The sequence below is a fragment of the Saccostrea cucullata genome, unplaced genomic scaffold, assembly GCF_032062105.1.
Source record: "Saccostrea cucullata isolate Sc308-1 unplaced genomic scaffold, CSIRO_AGI_Scuc_v1 ctg9813, whole genome shotgun sequence".
Classification (NCBI taxonomy): domain Eukaryota; kingdom Metazoa; phylum Mollusca; class Bivalvia; order Ostreida; family Ostreidae; genus Saccostrea; species Saccostrea cuccullata.
In genome coordinates this window covers 125-18,556 of record NW_026924776.1, presented here as the reverse complement: position 1 = coordinate 18,556, position 18,432 = coordinate 125, and the positions used below count along the sequence as shown (strand labels likewise).

Sequence of the window (18,432 nt, the reverse complement as noted above, 5' to 3'; positions counted from 1 at the left end):
GCAACAGGCAACAATATATAGAATTATGCATCTTATACCCCATTCATACGGCGAAAATTTGCTTATGTGTGCAAATTTACATATGAGTAAATATACACAAGTAAGTAAAAGTTAATTTGCGATGCGTTCAGACGAGATTTATGTACTGTAAGTAAATCCTTATATTTTCATACAAAATAAGGAGAACCACAGATTCAGAATTCAGAATTGTGGATTTGTATAGAAAAAAATGTTATTTTTTACTATTTGGGTATAAAAATTAACTTTTGAATGTTCCTCAAAGAAAGAAGGGAAAATCCGATCTACTTATTTTTTGATACGGAAAAAAGCAAACTTAATAACTTTTAGGACAAATTTATACATGAAAAAAAGGGGAAAAAAAGGAAAATTAATTAAAATCATTGTTTAAAATTTGAAAATGCCTTGGTTTCGGTCCTAAAGTCTATAGAAGAGCCGTTGGGTGTTAAGAAAAGATGGCTGTTGCCAAGTACTGAATGGCGTCTTCAGCAGAATAAAGTATGACTGGAAATCTTTTTGGTGTTTGGAAATCCCCAGTACATCAAGTTTGTGAGGTCATTATTATGTATCTGCTTGAATATTACTTAGTATATGTATTTTTCCAGGAGAATGAAATGGACAATCAATTTACAAAAAAAATCAAACGAAACAAATAATATGAATAGGAAATAAACACGAACCCCTAGAAATTCATCGTGGGACCGGTTGCCAAGGATCGAGGATGCTTGTAAATGTTATTTTCAACAGGGTTGTTGAAAATCCTGTAGCATCAATTTATATGACAGTAGCTTGCCTTGGTTTAAAAACAAAGAAAGTTAGAAGAAAGTCAATCTGTAATGGCCCGGGGCCCATGCGATTGATGTAATGCCTATTCCTATCACAGCCCCGGAGCATTCCCATGAGGACTACTTGAATTGTAAGGGGACTACTTATTAATCCTACAGGGCACATGCTTGCGGGACCACAGCTATATCTTTTTAATTTAGAGGCATAAACATAGGCTTGCCAGAAAGGGTGCAAGATGTGCATGTTTTTGCAAATTCAAATTTATCTCGGAGGACACTGGAGATATAGTGGATTCTTGTTTTCAAAGTTCAAAAAAAGCCATTTGTGGAAAGAACTATGGTAGAACAACCGGGCGTATCCTTTAAAGCAGTACCCTTATCAAAACTCGAATTACTTTCAGCTGTCGTTGAAGTACAGCAAAGATGACCATAAAAATCCAGTTTTTTTTATGTTTTGCTTTCTAGCCGCCATGCTAACAGACTGATATTATACACACAACAATGCATAAACAACCGAAACAACACTTAAAATGGAGATTTGTGCAATAAACAAAACAAAATACATACATAAGTAAATTTGCTGCGTGTTCATACGACAAAATTTACACACAAGAACTAATAATTTGCGAAAACATGTATGCAAAAGTTAATTTGCACCTAGTCCTGACCAGGTGTAAATTTACTCAACTGTGCAGAATTTGCATGTGAGCAGATCAGTTCATACGACAAAAATTGCACATGTGAGTAAAATTACATATGAGTAAAATATACTGAGGTATGCAAATCGTGTCGTATGAATGGGGTATTAGTGTAGTCTACTTGTGTGCCAAATTTGTCGAAGGGGTAGCGTTTTAAAGGAATTTCACAGATATTTCTATTTTAGTAACTATGGCGACACCGTTCATTGAACTAAAAAACGGATGCACTAATTTATGTATCTTATACCCCATTCATACGGCGAAAATTTGCTTATGTGTGCAAATTTACATATGAGTAAATATACACAAGTAAGTAAAAGTTAATTTGCGATGCGTTCAGACGAGATTTATGTACTGTAAGTAAATCCTTATATTTTCATACAAAATAAGGAGAACCACAGATTCAGAATTCAGAATTGTGGATTTGTATAGAAAAAAATGTTATTTTTTACTATTTGGGTATAAAAATTAACTTTTGAATGTTCCTCAAAGAAAGAAGGGAAAATCCGATCTACTTATTTTTTGATACGGAAAAAAGCAAACTTAATAACTTTTAGGACAAATTTATACATGAAAAAAAAGGGGAAAAAAGGAAAATTAATTAAAATCATTGTTTAAAATTTGAAAATGCCTTGGTTTCGGTCCTAAAGTCTATAGAAGAGCCGTTGGGTGTTAAGAAAAGATGGCTGTTGCCATGTACTGAATGGCGTCTTCAGCAGAATAAAGTATGACTGGAAATCTTTTTGGTGTTTGGAAATCCCCAGTACATCAAGTTTGTGAGGTCATTATTATGTATCTGCTTGAATATTACTTAGTATATGTATTTTTCCAGGAGAATGAAATGGACAATCAATTTACAAAAAAAATCAAACGAAACAAATAATATGAATAGGAAATAAACACGAACCCCTAGAAATTCATCGTGGGACCGGTTGCCAAGGATCGAGGATGCTTGTAAATGTTATTTTCAACAGGGTTGTTGAAAATCCTGTAGCATCAATTTATATGACAGTAGCTTGCCTTGGTTTAAAAACAAAGAAAGTTAGAAGAAAGTCAATCTGTAATGGCCCGGGGCCCATGCGATTGATGTAATGCCTATTCCTATCACAGCCCCGGAGCATTCCCATGAGGACTACTTGAATTGTAAGGGGACTACTTATTAATCCTACAGGGCACATGCTTGCGGGACCACAGCTATATCTTTTTAATTTAGAGGCATAAACATAGGCTTGCCAGAAAGGGTGCAAGATGTGCACGTTTTTGCAAATTCAAATTTATCTCGGAGGACACTGGAGATATAGTGGATTCTTGTTTTCAAAGTTCAAAAAAAGCCATTTGTGGAAAGAACTATGGTAGAACAACCGGGCGTATCCTTTAAAGCAGTACCCTTATCAAAACTCGAATTACTTTCAGCTGTCGTTGAAGTACAGCAAAGATGACCATAAAAATCCAGTTTTTCTTATGTTTTGCTTTCTAGCCGCCATGCTAACAGACTGATATTATACACACAACAATGCATAAACAACCGAAACAACACTTAAAATGGAGATTTGTGCAATAAACAAAACAAAATACATACATAAGTAAATTTGCTGCGTGTTCATACGACAAAATTTACACACAAGAACTAATAATTTGCGAAAACATGTATGCAAAAGTTAATTTGCACCTAGTCCTGACCAGGTGTAAATTTACTCAACTGTGCGGAGTTTGCATGTGAGCAGATCAGTTCATACGACAAAAATTGCACATGTGAGTAAAATTACATATGAGTAAAATATACTGAGGTATGCAAATCGTGTCGTATGAATGGGGTATTAATGTAGTTAACTTGTGTGCAAAGTTATCTTCAAATCAGACCAAAACTGTAGGAGGAGTAGTGTTAAAAAAGGAATTTCACAAAAATTTCTATTTTAAATAACCATGGCAACACCGTTCATCGAAATCAAAAACCGATGCACTAGTTTATGTATCTTAGGGTAGTCTACTTGTGTGCCAAGTTATATTGAAATAAGACCCAAACTGTAGGAGGAGTAGCATTTTCATCGAATTTCACAAAAATTTCTATCTTAAGTAGCCATGGCAATACCATTCATCGAAATCAAAAACCGATGCACTAAATAATGTATCTTCGTATAGTCTACTTGTGTGTCAAGTTATATTGAATAAGACCAAAACTGTAGGAGGAGTAGCGTTTTAAAGGAATTTCACAAAATTCCTATTTTTAGTAACCATGGCAACACCGTCCATCGAAATCAAAAACCAATGCACTGAATTATGTATCTTAGTGTAGTCTACTTGTGTGCAAAGTTATATTGAAATCACACCAAAACTGTAGGAGGAGTGGCGTTTTAAAGGAATTTCTCAAAAATTTCTAATTTTAGTAACCATTGGCAACATCATTCATCGAAATCAAAAACCGATGCACTAATTTATGTATCTTATGTATCTTAGTGTAGTCTACTTGTGTGCCAATTTATATTGAAATAAGACCAAAACTGTAGGAGGAGTGGCATTTTAAAAGAATTTCACAGAAATTTTCTATTTTTAGTAACCATGGCAACTCCTACCATCGAAATCAAAAACCGATGCACTAGTTTATGTATCTTAGAGTAGTCTACTTGTGTGCCAAGTTATATTGAAATCAGACGGACAGACGACGGACACCTTACCATCACATAAGCTCTTCTGGTCTCTGACCAGTAGAGCTAAAAAGGAGAAGCCCATTGATACAAACCGCGCAATTTTTCGTGATGAATTCCTAGTCAACATCAGAGAAAAGTGCAGGAAATGATTAAAAATAAACATGATGAATGCTTTAACTATGGAAGGTTAGAGTCTTTCTTTTGACCAACATGTTAAGGAAAGTTTCAAAGGAAGAGGGGGTCAATATTATGAAACAGGAAAAGGTATTTTTGTAAGAGAAGAACTTTAAGTTAGTATGGCAAGTATTTTGATGTTTAAGTTTGATTCTCCTTACCTTAATTGTAGTGAATCTGATCAAAAATGATAATACGATCTTCGTCGAATCTACTGTTGATGTTTACTGGGGTACAGGCTTGGATACCATCGGCACAACTCAAACAGAACCATCCAAATGGCCAGGTGAAAACAAACTTGGAGCTATCGGACAAAAATTTGCTGCCAAATATACTAAAAAACTCAGGAGAGCCTCCGTGCCTAGGAAAGGCTCTCAAAGCGAGGCTAGTCAAAAGAAACTCGACACATTTATCCGAGACTTGAAAAAAAAATAAGAAGAAAAATGAAAACGACTCTGCTGCAAAATAATGTGAATTAGCAATTTACACGATCACATGATTAAAAACTCTTTATCATTCCTCTCCCTAAATGTGAGAGGTCTAAATACCTATAAAAAGAGAGTAACACTGTTTGAGTGGTTGAAAGATTCAGATTTCGATATAATTATCTTACAAGAAACCCATTTTGTTAAAGAACATGAATTTATATACAATTCTAGATGGTTTTGAAACAAACTTCATTGTTTTTCCGACTCTGTTTATAGTAGGGGCGTTTCGCTATTTTTTAAGCAAAACCTTTCAGTTGAAATATTAAATTATCACCAGTCTCTTGATGGAAGAAGACTATTAGTTAACTTAAAATATAATGAAAAAATTATTACAATTGTGAATGTGTATGCACCTAACGCTGAACACTCTAGAATTGCTTTTTTTAAAAGATTATCATCTTGGGTTAGTCAACATGCTATGAATGTAGAAGGGCTTGTTGTCTGTGGTGATTTTAATTGTCAATTAGACTATAATCAAAATGATAAAAGTGTTAAGAATCTAAGAAATTTTTTGAAATATTTTGATCTAAATGACTGCTGGCTTTCCAGTGGAAAAACAAGAATAAATGGTTTAACGTGGTGTGATGGAGAGGACATTCCTAAGAGTAGAATAGATTATGTTTTTATGCATGATAATATGTTTTTCCCACTTTGTGATATTACTGTACGTAGAGCACCCAGTGTTGAAGGGACACGTATGAGCGATCATTTAGGCTTAGGTTTTGATCTCAGTTCGTCTGAAATTTTACGAGGAAGTGGTTATTGGAAGCTAAATAACTCATTATTAGATGACGAAAACTTTTGTGAAAAACTAAGAAAACATATAAATGACGAAAAAGAAGAATTAAATCAATTAAACGATCCAAAAGTTAGATGGGAACGAATGAAAATATCAATAAAAGACTTCTGCGTATCTTTTTCAAAAAATAAAGCTAATAATTAAAAAAAGAGAATCAAATTTATAGAAACTCAATTAAAACAAATCGATTTAAAGCATTATACTGAAATAAATATGAGATACAAACGACAGCTTGAAGAAGAAAGAGATAATTATTATGCCCAGAAATGTAATGGAGCTTATGTACGATCTAGAGCTTTGTGGATAGAAAAGGGGGAGAAAAGTAATTCTTATTTTTTAGGTCTTGAAAAAAAGCAGCAAATAAATAATGCAATAACTAAAATAAAGGATGAAAATGAGACTGTTGTTTGTGACAATGATAATATTATGAAAAACTTTTTATAGCTCATTATACAGTAGTAAAAATATTTCTGATAATGAAGTTGAAAACTATTTTAAGAATGTTAACTGTGAAAAGGTCACAAAGGCCGAAAAAGAGTTATGCGACATGTTACCTACAAAATTAGAATGCGAAGAAGCTGTTCTTAAAATGAAAAATAACAAATCCCCTGGACAAGATGGCCTAACGGCAGAATTCTATAAAAGATTTTGGCATGATATAAAGGAAATATTTCTTCCCTCTTTACTTAAAAGTATTGATGATGGTATTTTGCCCTTTTCGCAAAGAAACGCTGTGATATCCCTGATATATAAAAAAGGAGAGAAAGAAAATCTTAAGAATTATAGACCAATTAGTCTAACAAACGTTGATTACAAAATTTTCGCTCATGTTTTAGCTAATCGTTTGCAAAAAATTGCTAGTAGAATAATTAGTAGTGAACAGAGTGCTTATATTAAAGGTAGATACATTGGAGAGAACGCAAGAATAATATTAGACATATTTGAATATTGTACAAATAATGATATTGATGGTATTTTGCTCTTTCTCGATTTTGAAAAAGCTTTTGATTCTGTTGAATATAACTTCATGTACAAAACTCTAGAAAAATTTAATTTTGGAGAAAACTTTATCAAGATGATAAAGACATTATACTTCAAACCAACTTTCAAAGTTAAAAATAATGGCTGGATGTCAAAATCATGTGAAATGCAAAGAGGGATTAGACAAGGCTGTCCTGTATCAGCGCTTTTATTTATTTTTGTGCTAGAAATACTAGCAGTTCAGCTTAAAAATAATGAAGAAATAATCGGTTTATCGCCAGGTGATAATGGAAATTTAAAAATCGTTCAACATGCAGATGATTGCACTAATCTATTGAAAGACGCTAATTCAATGAAAAAAGCTTTAGAAACAATAAGTGAATTTAGCAAAGTCGCAGGCCCGAAATTGAATTTCGACAAAACAGAATGTTTATTAACAGGAAAATTTATTGAAAGGTATTTAAACGAAAATCATATATTTGGTGTAAAAATTGCTAAAAGCCATGTAAAATCATTAGGTATATATCTCGGTCATGATAAGGATTTTTGTTATGACATGAACTGGACGAATAAATTGGAGAAACTTGAAAGAATACTGAGCGTTTGGAGAAAGCGAAACTTAACAATCTTTGGAAAATGTACCATAATTAATACACTAGCATTATCTAAATTGGTATATAATGCTTTTATTTTGTCAAATCCAAAAAAAGAATTCTTTAAAAAAGTATCAAAACTTGCATTTAATTTTATATGGAAGAAAAAAGATAGGATAAAAAGAAATACGCTAATCGGTAAAGTTGACCAAGGTGGAATAGGTATTGTTGATATAGAGAGTAAATTTACTGCAGCAAAAGCCTCCTGGATAAAACGATTATTAGATAAAGAAAATATAATATGTAAGATGTTGAACAATATTCTTAATCTTAAAAACCTATCAGTAAATGATATTGTCAAAACAAGTGTTGTTAACTTTGAAAATACTGCCTTTTTTAAGATGATAAGAATACCACTTTTTTATGGTGAGGTCCTTTCTGCTTTCAATAAATGTAAAAAAGTTAAACAAATTTGTACTTTAAAGAGAGACCAATTTTTATCGGAATTCATTTGGAACAATAATTTGTTTCAGTATGATTCTAAACCTCTTTGTTTTGAAAACTGGATAAAAAGTAATATTCTATATATCAAAGATCTTTTCGATAATGATGGAAACTTTCTTAGTATTGAACATTTTTACAACATACTGGAAAAGAAAAACAATATATTTTGTGAATATATCATGATAAAAAAAGTACTCAGAGAATACAAAAACAATTTTGATTGTACATATGCTAAATGTGTTAATATTAAAAACAAAATGTCATTTTTATTTAGAGATAATAGCATAAGAACTCTAGAAAATCTTAAATGTGACTTTTATTATTCAATTTTGGTAAACATTAAATTTCAAAGACCAGTTTATGAAAATATGTGGCAAAAGACTTTCGATCTTAGTTACAAATATATCTGGAAAAATGTATATCTAGCTAAAATTAAGTATATGTATGAAAAAAATGTTGCTGAATTCAATTATAAATTACTGAATTGCATATTGAATAATAATCTAAATGTAAGTAAATGGAACAAAGATGTAGAACCTTATTGTGAATATTGTATGGTTGTTGAAGACAATGAACATCTCTTGTACAAATGTAAAATCTGTGAAAATATATGGAAAAAAATTAGTTTATTTTTGGGTTTTGAAGTCACATGGAAAATACTTGTTCTAGGTTTTTACAATGAAATCAATTCAAAAACAACGAGATTGAATAATTTATTGTCCTTTATATGTTTTAACATATATAAATATAAAATGAAATGTAGATTTGAAAAAGAAAATATGTTTACAGAAATTTTTCGAAATAAGTTAAAAAATTCTCTTTGTCTACAAAACGCAATTCTACGGAAGGCACATGTTATTAAGGATAATTTATATCTAGAAATAGGCAATTACTTGTGATTTTGATGTTCAAGTAGCTATGCAATGTATGTATTATGCTTTTGTACAATGAATTATTTATGTACCATGTTTTAATAAAAGAGAAAAAAAAAAAACAAGTTTGATTCTCCTTAACTTAATTGTAGTGAATCTGATCAAAAATGATTTTTAAATTAGTCACCCGAATCTACTCTCAAATTATCACTCAGCAAATATATTTAAAAAATGACCAAGTCATTGAAAGGTCACTGGAACATCCAAGATCGATATGCAGATTCTGGGTATATATTGTCTGTATACGACTATAAGGTCTATATACACACATCTAAATACAAAAAAAAAAAAAATATTGGTGCAATACAGAAGTTCATGCAAAATTCATGCCACAGATTCTTAATTTAAAGTAAACTGGGATGACAATTTACACTAGTCACACGCGGATCAAAAACGTAAAAAAAAAAGTGTAGTAGAGAGCAGAAATATATTATAAGCATTTGTTAATATCACTGCCACCGTATCTGCATATCAGGCAAATCTTGGACAGAAACTTTTTCTCAATTTAGAGTCCTCTTAATGCACGCTGTGTTTTGTTTGACCTTCAAAAAAATTCTTATTTGACTATCATATTTGAATTAATTGTGCTGAAAGATTGAAAAGATTATGTTAATTTTTCCTCTGCACGTGTCCAAAAATAAGATTGAATGTGGTCTGGTCCAAAGGGGTGAAAATCAGTTAATAAATTCATTTCCTTAATTTTGACGGTATCTACCCAACGTCTAAAGGCTGGTGACACAGAAAGTTCATTAAAGGGTTCAAAATACACTTTTTTCCTTTTCCATTGTGGATAAAGCGTTTTTCTTAAATACTTTAGATTTCGACAGAATATTGACCCCAAGATCATTAAAGACCGGGAAGTTCACATGACATTTTTTTTAAAAATAATTTACGAGCATCCATAATTAATAGAAGATGAAAATAATCTCCTGGTTTTATAAATATATTTTTATTAATCTTTGAAATGAATATATTGACTTATCCCCAGAAGGAAAGTACTTTAATTCTTGCAATTTACAGAAGGCAAATTGCGCACGACATTCTTCGAACTGAAAAAAAACTCAGTACTTCCATCAATTATTTATATTTAATAGTAACCTGGGGAATACACCTTCGTCTCGCACAAATTAAACTTAAAACGCACGATAAAGCACACTTAACGGTGTAAATATTTCTTGTATAATAATTCACACTATACGCTTTTCTTCCAGGAATGAATATCAATATTCATGTTGAGAAAGATTCTTAAGAGAGAAGTAGGGCAAGATCGGAATTAAAGAAAACATGCACAATGGATGCTTAAAGTTTTGAGACTGGAGTACAGGTGCACATTGGTAGGACGTCTAGCAATACAAAGATATGTCGCATGGCGTGGTTACACGGACACAGATAGGAGAGTTATGTGACTATCAATAAAATACTCAATAAAATTTAGAAAACAAGAAATACTCGGCAAAAATTAATCTTTGGTTTCTCAGGCAAAATACTTCGTAAATAAATTTTAAAAGACTTAGTTCAATTAATTACATTTATATGCTTTTTTTTGTATTTAAATTACATGTATTAACAAAGATTTCCCTAAGCTTACTGATACTTTGGACATTCCTGTAGAAATCTTATAGAAAAGTGTGAAAAGGGGAACAACTCCATTTTTTCTTTCTTAAATGAGTAACAGATGCAATATATCTTTATCACCTGCATATGGGGTTTATGTCTCCTGGTTGATTTGATACGCAAGAGCATGCTCTTTGTACGAAAAAATTCTCTTAAACAAGGCAAGCTATTAACAAACAATTTGATGAAACAAGGGTATCAACATTCTGCTTTTTGTCACCATTTCACAAGTTCTAAGGTAGATACAATTTCCTTGTCAGCAAATTCAGTTATTTAGTCGAATTCCAACTGACGTTTTCCATACCGATTGTTAATTCAGTCATTGTTTACACACAAAATTTTCTATCTATGGATTTTTCGCTTTCCCTATCATGAAAAGAGGCATAAAATGAATGGAAGACCTGTTTCCATGTGTGATATGACTGAGAAATGCGGCGATGTCTCAGGAAATGGTATCTACCCTCACCTTTATACAGTCACAACGTCAATTAGGGAAAGGTTAAAGGTTTACTATATAACTGCATGTTTTTCAGGGACTTGCTTATCCTCCATAATGGTTCTACATCCAATTTAATCATGAAAAGAGAAAAGGCATCAGTTGATCTGATACTGGTCATGCAACATCCAGCTAAACAAAATCAATAGACTAGAACTTTGTTGAAAGTGGGTAATCCACCATGAATCTTAAAATCTCGGGTGAAGTGCAACATGGGCTGAAAAACACGGAGTATTAAAATAATTGATAAATCATTCTACACATAACCTCAGAAGTGAGAAAAAATCTGTTCAGTATTTAAAACATTATACACTGTCAGATCATAGCTATTTTAAGATCACCTCATATCAACCTATTCATCCTCTATTTGCCGCCTATCTCGTTACTGAATTAAGAAAAAAAACAACTACTTTTTCAAGTTTTATTCTGATACAGAAAACAAAATTGCCCATTAGTATCTCTTCAAGAAAAGTAACTCTACCAAATCATGACATTCCAGAGATCTTTGTTTCCAGATGGTTTGCTTTTATCTCTGTAAGGTATTTAGTACATGAACTATATAATATCAGCATACATGTACCTTCTATTTTACAGTAAAACGGTTGTACATTATTTACAGAGTTATAGTGCACAGCCTATAAATAAGAATCCAGAGACCATATCTGGATCATTAACATTTTTTTTTTCAGTTTCTATGGTCCACTAATGAAAATTTACAGCTCAGCTGTCTGTTGCCTTGTAATGGTCTTCATCTATTGTGGAGTAAATGTGACCTTCGCTGCTCAAAAATTCTATGGCTTCTCTGTAATAGAAACAACAGAGAAGTAAATTAGTTATCTGATAAAACTTCAGATTTTTTTAAAATACAAGAGGCCCACGGGCCTTATAGGTCACCTGAGTATCATGTAACAACTTTCCAGCGATTGTATTTGGTTTGTGTTTTAATCCAAAAGCCATGAAATTCACAAATTTTGAAAGAGGCACCACTGCTTATCAAAGGGCAGATTTCAAAGCATTAATTTATTTTTAGTCAAAGTACCCCCCTGGTACCCCTGACCCAGCGGCCCTGAAATTATATATTTTGAAAGAGGCCCCTTTCTTCATTATAAGGCCAGCATTTTTTTATGTTTAGGTTTAGTTATCAACATGAGAATGAAAAAGTCCCGAAGGAGAAGGAAATAAAAAAAAATTTGATAAATCAATTATTAACATTTGTACATTCTTTTTTATGCTATCCTAATAGGCTCCTTACCACTGCACACATAATGCTTAAAAATTGGAAAGTAGAACATTTAATTGCTTATTTCATCATCTGCCAGTTTGGGCCAGTTATATAAATTTTGTGATGTTGATCAAAATATATTTTAAAAAATCAATTCTATAAAAGTCTTTCAATATATCTTTATTTTTTTAATATGTGTTAGGTGAATGTGTAGACATTGTTCTAAAATTTACTTGATGCCTAAAATTATAATTCCTATCATAAAACAGACAGGGAGTATTGGGGAATAGGGTGAACATTTTTATCAATTAAGTGTGAAATAATTTTTCTGGCTGATACAAATGATACTACATGCCTGTATATATTTATATATTCTTGCCTTTTAATAGTTGAATTTTTTTTTATTTCTTCAGGTTATTGTTTATTTCTTCCTCAAATGGACTTAACTTCTCCCATAGTTTTATTCATTACATCTGATGCATAAGCAACCCTTTTCTGAAGAATGATGCTTAGACTGTAAGCTATAACAGAGACCTAAACAATGTCGCTGGCAATATGCAATAGCTACCACGAGCAGTTTAAAAGCTGGGGGAGGAAAATAATTTAAAGACAGATACTTTTGAAACGAATACATAATTATCTCACCAGCATGTCATTGTGCAACAAAGTCATCAGCATTTTATTTGTCCTTTGGACGGGTGAAACGTTTTGAATGGCACTCTTATCGATGAATTTTACACTAAACCAAGCTATCTTCTCAGATCTAGCTTTATTTACCCGCCATTTCATCATAAAACCGGAACTGTGAGTTCGTTGAAATCTCGATCCCGACTCAAATTTGACATCGGAAAGAAATCTTTTTTTATTTCTTTTCTGAAAATTCAAAACCTTGAGCGGAGGGTTTGTAAAACTGAAAATAAAATAAATCCTGGCCTTAAATATGTAATTAGATCATTAGCATATTAACCAGGAGCAAAGGATAAGATGTTCAAAGAATTCATGCATTTCACTATATAATCATCAGAGCCCCACCCTAAAACAAGAACCCCTGACCCTGGGGCCATAAAATTCACAAAATTTGTAGAGGCACTCTTGCTCATCATAACTATGTACTTAGTTAGTTTATTTAATACCCAGGAGCAGAGAAGAAGATTTTCAAAGAATTCATGTATTTTCACTATATAATCAATAGAGCCCCGCCCTAACACCAGACCCCTGACCCTGGGGCCATAAAATTCACAATTTTGGTAGAGGCACTCTTGCTCATCATAACTATGTACTTAGTTTATTTAATACCCAGGAGCAGAGAAGAAGATTTTCAAAGAAATAATGCATTTTCACTACCTACTTATTTAGCCCCGCCCTAGCACTAGAACCCCTGACCCCAGGGCCATGAATTTCACAATTTTGGTAGAGGACTCATTGCTGATTACAATCATGCAAACAGTTTGACTGCTTGATGTCCAGGAGTAAAGAAGAAGATTTTTAAAGATTGAATTAATTTTAGTGGTTTTGGCCCCATCTCTCAGGCCCCAGGGGGGCAGGGACCATGAAATTCAAAATTTTTGTTCCCCTTCACCCACAGATACTGTATACAAAATTTGGTTGAGATTGGTTTAGCGGTTTCAGAGAAGAAGCTGAAAATGTTCAAATGTTAACACACGACGAATGACGGACGCCTTACGCCGATGGACAAACACGGATGGCAATAGGTCACCTGAGTGACTCAGGTGACCTAACAAAATACTGTGCCTTACATATATATTGCAGTGCTTAGCAACTTCCTTGAAATGCACTACTTTGAAAAGATAAAACAATGGCCCAGGCCTTATCCATCACCTGAGTATCCTGCAACAACTTTCAAACAATTAAATTTGGTTTGTATTTTAAACCTGAGGCCTTGAAATTCCTAATTTTGAAGAAGTTGGAAATTTTCAAATGTTTACAGACAACGGATGAATACAGATTCCAATAATTCACAGACCTAAAAATATTGGGCAGTCAAAAAATCAATTGTCCATAAAATTTACACACTACTTACCTTACAGATCTTTCAGGAACCCCTCTCAACTGCTTACAGACATTTTCAATACTGGCACCTGCCTCTGTCACATTGCTCTGAATGATGGAGTGGACCTATGATAAGAAGTATAAAAACAATTTTAACAAGAGATGTTTGTAAAACACTCCCCCCAACATTGGAATTTTTCTAAGTCCAAGGGGCATAACTCTGTCAAAAATGATGCTATCGTACCCATAACAGAACTTGACCTAGATACATATCTGATAAATCTGTATACTAAATTTCATTTCAGTATGTGCAACCTCTGCGAAGAAAATAAACAGAAACTGCAAATAATTGGAATTTTTATAAATCCAAGGGGCATAACTCTGTCAAAAATGGCTTGATTGTAACCAAAACAGAACTTGACCTAGATATTCATCCGGTATACCTGTATACCAAATTTCATTTCAGTATGTGCAACGGTTGTGAAGAAAATGAACGGAAACTAAGTGGACCGACAGACTGACAGACAGACAGCAGCAAAGCAATATGCCCTCCCTTCTACGAAGGGGGGCATAATAAGGTTAAGTTATCTCCATAATCATGCAAACAGAAATCATCAAAACCCTTGTTTAAATCAATCAGATTATCTGAATTTGGTGCTCAATGAAAATGGAAATCCACATTTACAAAGTCTTATGCTGTTGCAAAAGTACAAAAGTACAATCTAAAGCTATGTTTGCAAATGATTTAAGGTATCTTACAACACTCTATTCACAATAGCTAAAGAATGTCATACAAAGTTAAAGAGGCATAAAAAATTAGACTGTTAGTCCCCCCCCCCCCCCCCCCCCAAAAAAAATATTCATCTCTATTTAAGATTCATTCTTCTGTTTTTCAAATCAACCAGATAAAAACTTGGCATATTTTACTGAATCTAATTACGACTCAAAATTATAAAACCTCAAACCTTGTTTCAATCCTGTTTTATTATCATTACATCAGCTTGTAACTGTAAGTGTATCAGTAGAATGTAGCACTGACCTGGTTTTGGACTTGGTTCAATCCACTGACCATACCACTATCCTGATTCTGGTAGATATCTCCTGTGGTGGTTTTGTTCATGGGAGCTCCTGAGGACATGCCCTATACAATACCATACAAATATACAATATCTAGAAGCAACCAATAATAAAATTTATTATTTCCTATGTAGCTTGTAACAGGAGCTTGGATTGGTTATACAGTTGGGTGTAAATTTCTGTGCACTCGACATGAGCAGGGGGTAAATAAAACGTGACGTCACATTGCATAGTTTTTCTGATAAAAAGCAAATGATATGACATCACAATGCATCATAGTACATAGTAAAACTTATCGTAGGTTGAGACACAGTATGTTTACAAAGAATTTATTTTGGAACATAGGAAATCAATTCGTTATCCAGGTCCAATCAAGGGTGTACGGGGATTTACCCCGAATGTATTCCATACACCTTTCAGTCTCAGGGTGTATGGAATAAAACCTGGGTAAATCCCCGTACACCCTTGATTGAACCTGGATAAGTAATGATATCTCTACCCTAAAAAAGTATTTGTCTATGTAGTTATTCTACAATAGCCACTCATTACAGCAAAAATTACTTTCTGCTAAGTTCCCTTTAAGAAAATTGAGATGTGTGAAATTTAGACAAATTTCCTATCTTTGAGATAGCCTCCACCTTAACGGACCCCGTTGAGGTGAGGAATGGTACATACACATCATAGTTTCAGAGATACAATTAGTTTCACATACAATACATTTTTCAAGAGAATCAGGTGGAACTGGGATTACTTTAAAGAGGATACTAAGCTTTTACAAATATCTCTTGTGATAGCAATTTTGGTTCAAGCACTATAACTCCTTAACCAATCTACTCTAGATTTGATTTATTGACCAAATTGATCCAAAGTTACATTAAAATATTCTTAAGACAAAATCAGCTTTGGTCCCAACAGATGTCCTAGGAGTTCTTATTCATTGCCAATCCTTTTTCTGGACGTTTGACCAAGGAAAGAGAGACAGTGCTCTGGACATACTGATTAAGTTTAAAATTAGTATTTTGTTACATACAAATCTTACATTAGCCATTTGTTTGGACAGTGCCAGATGACTGTGAGTGACCTCTAGCATGTGGTAAGTGACCTCATTCATGTCCATCACTGGTACCATTTTAAAAGCAGTAACATTCCTCTTCCCTCCAAACGATCGTACTGTCCCATAAACCCTCACATACGTGTTCTCTCTCAAGGCCGCAATTCTCTCTGTATCAGGAACACTCTCCTACAATTTTTCGTGGAAATAAAATTCATCAAGTTTCATTTTCAGTAAAATAAAAACAGCCTCCAAATGCATATTTCATGGTGACCTTTACACTTTCAGTGCCTAGGGGCCCATAATATTTATCTCTTAGAAGTAATCCAGAAAACAGAAGCTTTCATCTAAACTTAAAAGGTACATGTATTGCCCAAATAGAATGGTATGTGAAGAAGACTTCAGAGTAAAACATCCCTTCTTAAAAGGGCTTAGGAATATATTTCCACTTACATCATTATCAACAAACTGTTTGACTTCCAGTGGTGGTCCTGTCATGTCATCCACCTCATAATCTATCCTTGTTGGCGACTCTTTCACAGCAATAATTAAACCAACAATGGTTATCTGTAAAGCAGATATAAAGCTTTTACATCTTGAATGAGATTACAAGAAAACTTATCTTTAATAAGAAAAATATCCACTTTCCATTTTAAACATTTGATATAAAATCTCTAGTTACTAAATTTACTTGTACAGTAAATTTTCAGTTGTGTTTTAAGCACATATGATCTCCTTCTAAGTAATATACCTGAGCTAATTCAATGTCTCCGGAGTAAAATTTGTCGTCATTCTGTGATGCGCTGAGAATTTCAGCAGTTGTGCAAGGAAGTATGTTCTGTGCCCTGTTACGACTCTGAAAAAGCAACAAAATCCAAAATATGTATATATAATTACAGACCTGTTTACCCATATCCTTGTCTCTCAGTATTTTTTAATTTTCCATGAGATTTGGCATTTGCCAGTAAGATTTCATTTTCCATCGATTTTACATACATTTATGGTGAACAACTGCTTTTCTGATTACTAAAACATAATTTAATAATAGGGTCTTTGTCATTTTATACCACAGCGCCTTGGCAACCCGACATCACTTCTGTGTTTGAAATCTTTCTCTCTTTTAGCAATTAAAAATCGTGAAAGAAGGATATGGACTGAGACTGATCAAAACGAAAACAAATTGCTAAATTCCAAACACATGTATTTCCGATTTCCGTATTTTCATAATAGCAAAACGTGAGACATATCTTGGACTAAAAATCCGTAAAAAATACGGCGAAATCATAAGAGTAAACAGGTCTGTAATTATTAGTGTTGGCAACGAGTACCCGGTTAACCGGTTAACCGTCGAACGATGCGAGTATCGGTTAGCAAAAATGCTATTCGGTTACTCGGATTAAATGCATCTTATATGTAAATAACCAAAAAATAAAATGTTAATTTGTTTATAAGTGTAAAAATAAACAATTCGTTTTTTCCTTTACCGTTAGACTTAATGATCTATGGTTTCACTACTACGATTGATTGGTTTTCACACTTAATCAATGTTAATTGATAGCTTTAATTGCCAGCAGGTTATATAAGTTTTGAAGACCCAAGTTATAATTACCTCATTTAATAATTTAACAAGATGCCGCCAAAGACATGTACACGTATAGCTTGGAAGTATTTTAAAAGGACAACTGATTCCATACCTGTAAAATTTAATTAATGTGAATTGGAGTTATCGTGACTTCAACTTTCTAAATAATTATTTTCCTTGATCGTGACATATATCGGGGGTTGAAAAGTAAAACTGATGAACGACATTGTAAAATAGCGTGATACATTGAATATTTATTTTTCTTCTGATTGAATTATTTTTTTTATTAAATTTATATTTCAATTCAAGATATTACGTGCGTCTTCTTTTTAAGTTTATAAATAAAAGTTAATTCACAATACCTTTGTGTTTTATTAGAACCGATGAGTAAAAGATGAAATAAATGATACATATGAATAAATCATCCGAGTAACCGGGTACTCGATCGGAAGATTGAGCGAGTAACCGGTTACTAAAAATCGTCCGATTTGCCAACACTAGTAATTATACAAAGCATTCCATGTCAACAAGAAAATAAACACTTTAAACGTTGAAATAAATCATCATACTTTTTATTAATATGCAAACAACATGCATTTAATCATAATCATATATGCTGTATGTATGAGATGGCTCTAGCTCCTAGGATTAACACTTCAAGGCTATTCTCTACGATGTAAATTTATCACACACCATTCACAATACATGTATTGTGAAATCACTAATTTTCATGGGTTTTAATTTTCTTTGTTTTAGAAGTATG

General features: G+C 32.9%; 1 protein-coding gene across 1 annotated transcript; it reads right to left on the bottom strand.

Moving 5' to 3' along the window:
* Positions 1 to 11,134: 11,134 nt before the first annotated feature.
* LOC134267277 (replication protein A 32 kDa subunit-A-like) lies at positions 11,135 to 16,943 on the bottom strand (the record flags this gene model as incomplete). The annotated part of the gene is made up of 6 exons (XM_062749496.1): positions 11,135 to 11,529; positions 13,991 to 14,085; positions 14,999 to 15,100; positions 16,076 to 16,276; positions 16,541 to 16,654; positions 16,839 to 16,943. Coding segments are annotated over 6 exons (699 nt in total), but the record flags the coding sequence as incomplete, so codon positions are not given.
* Between the last annotated feature and the right edge of the window lie 1,489 nt (positions 16,944 to 18,432).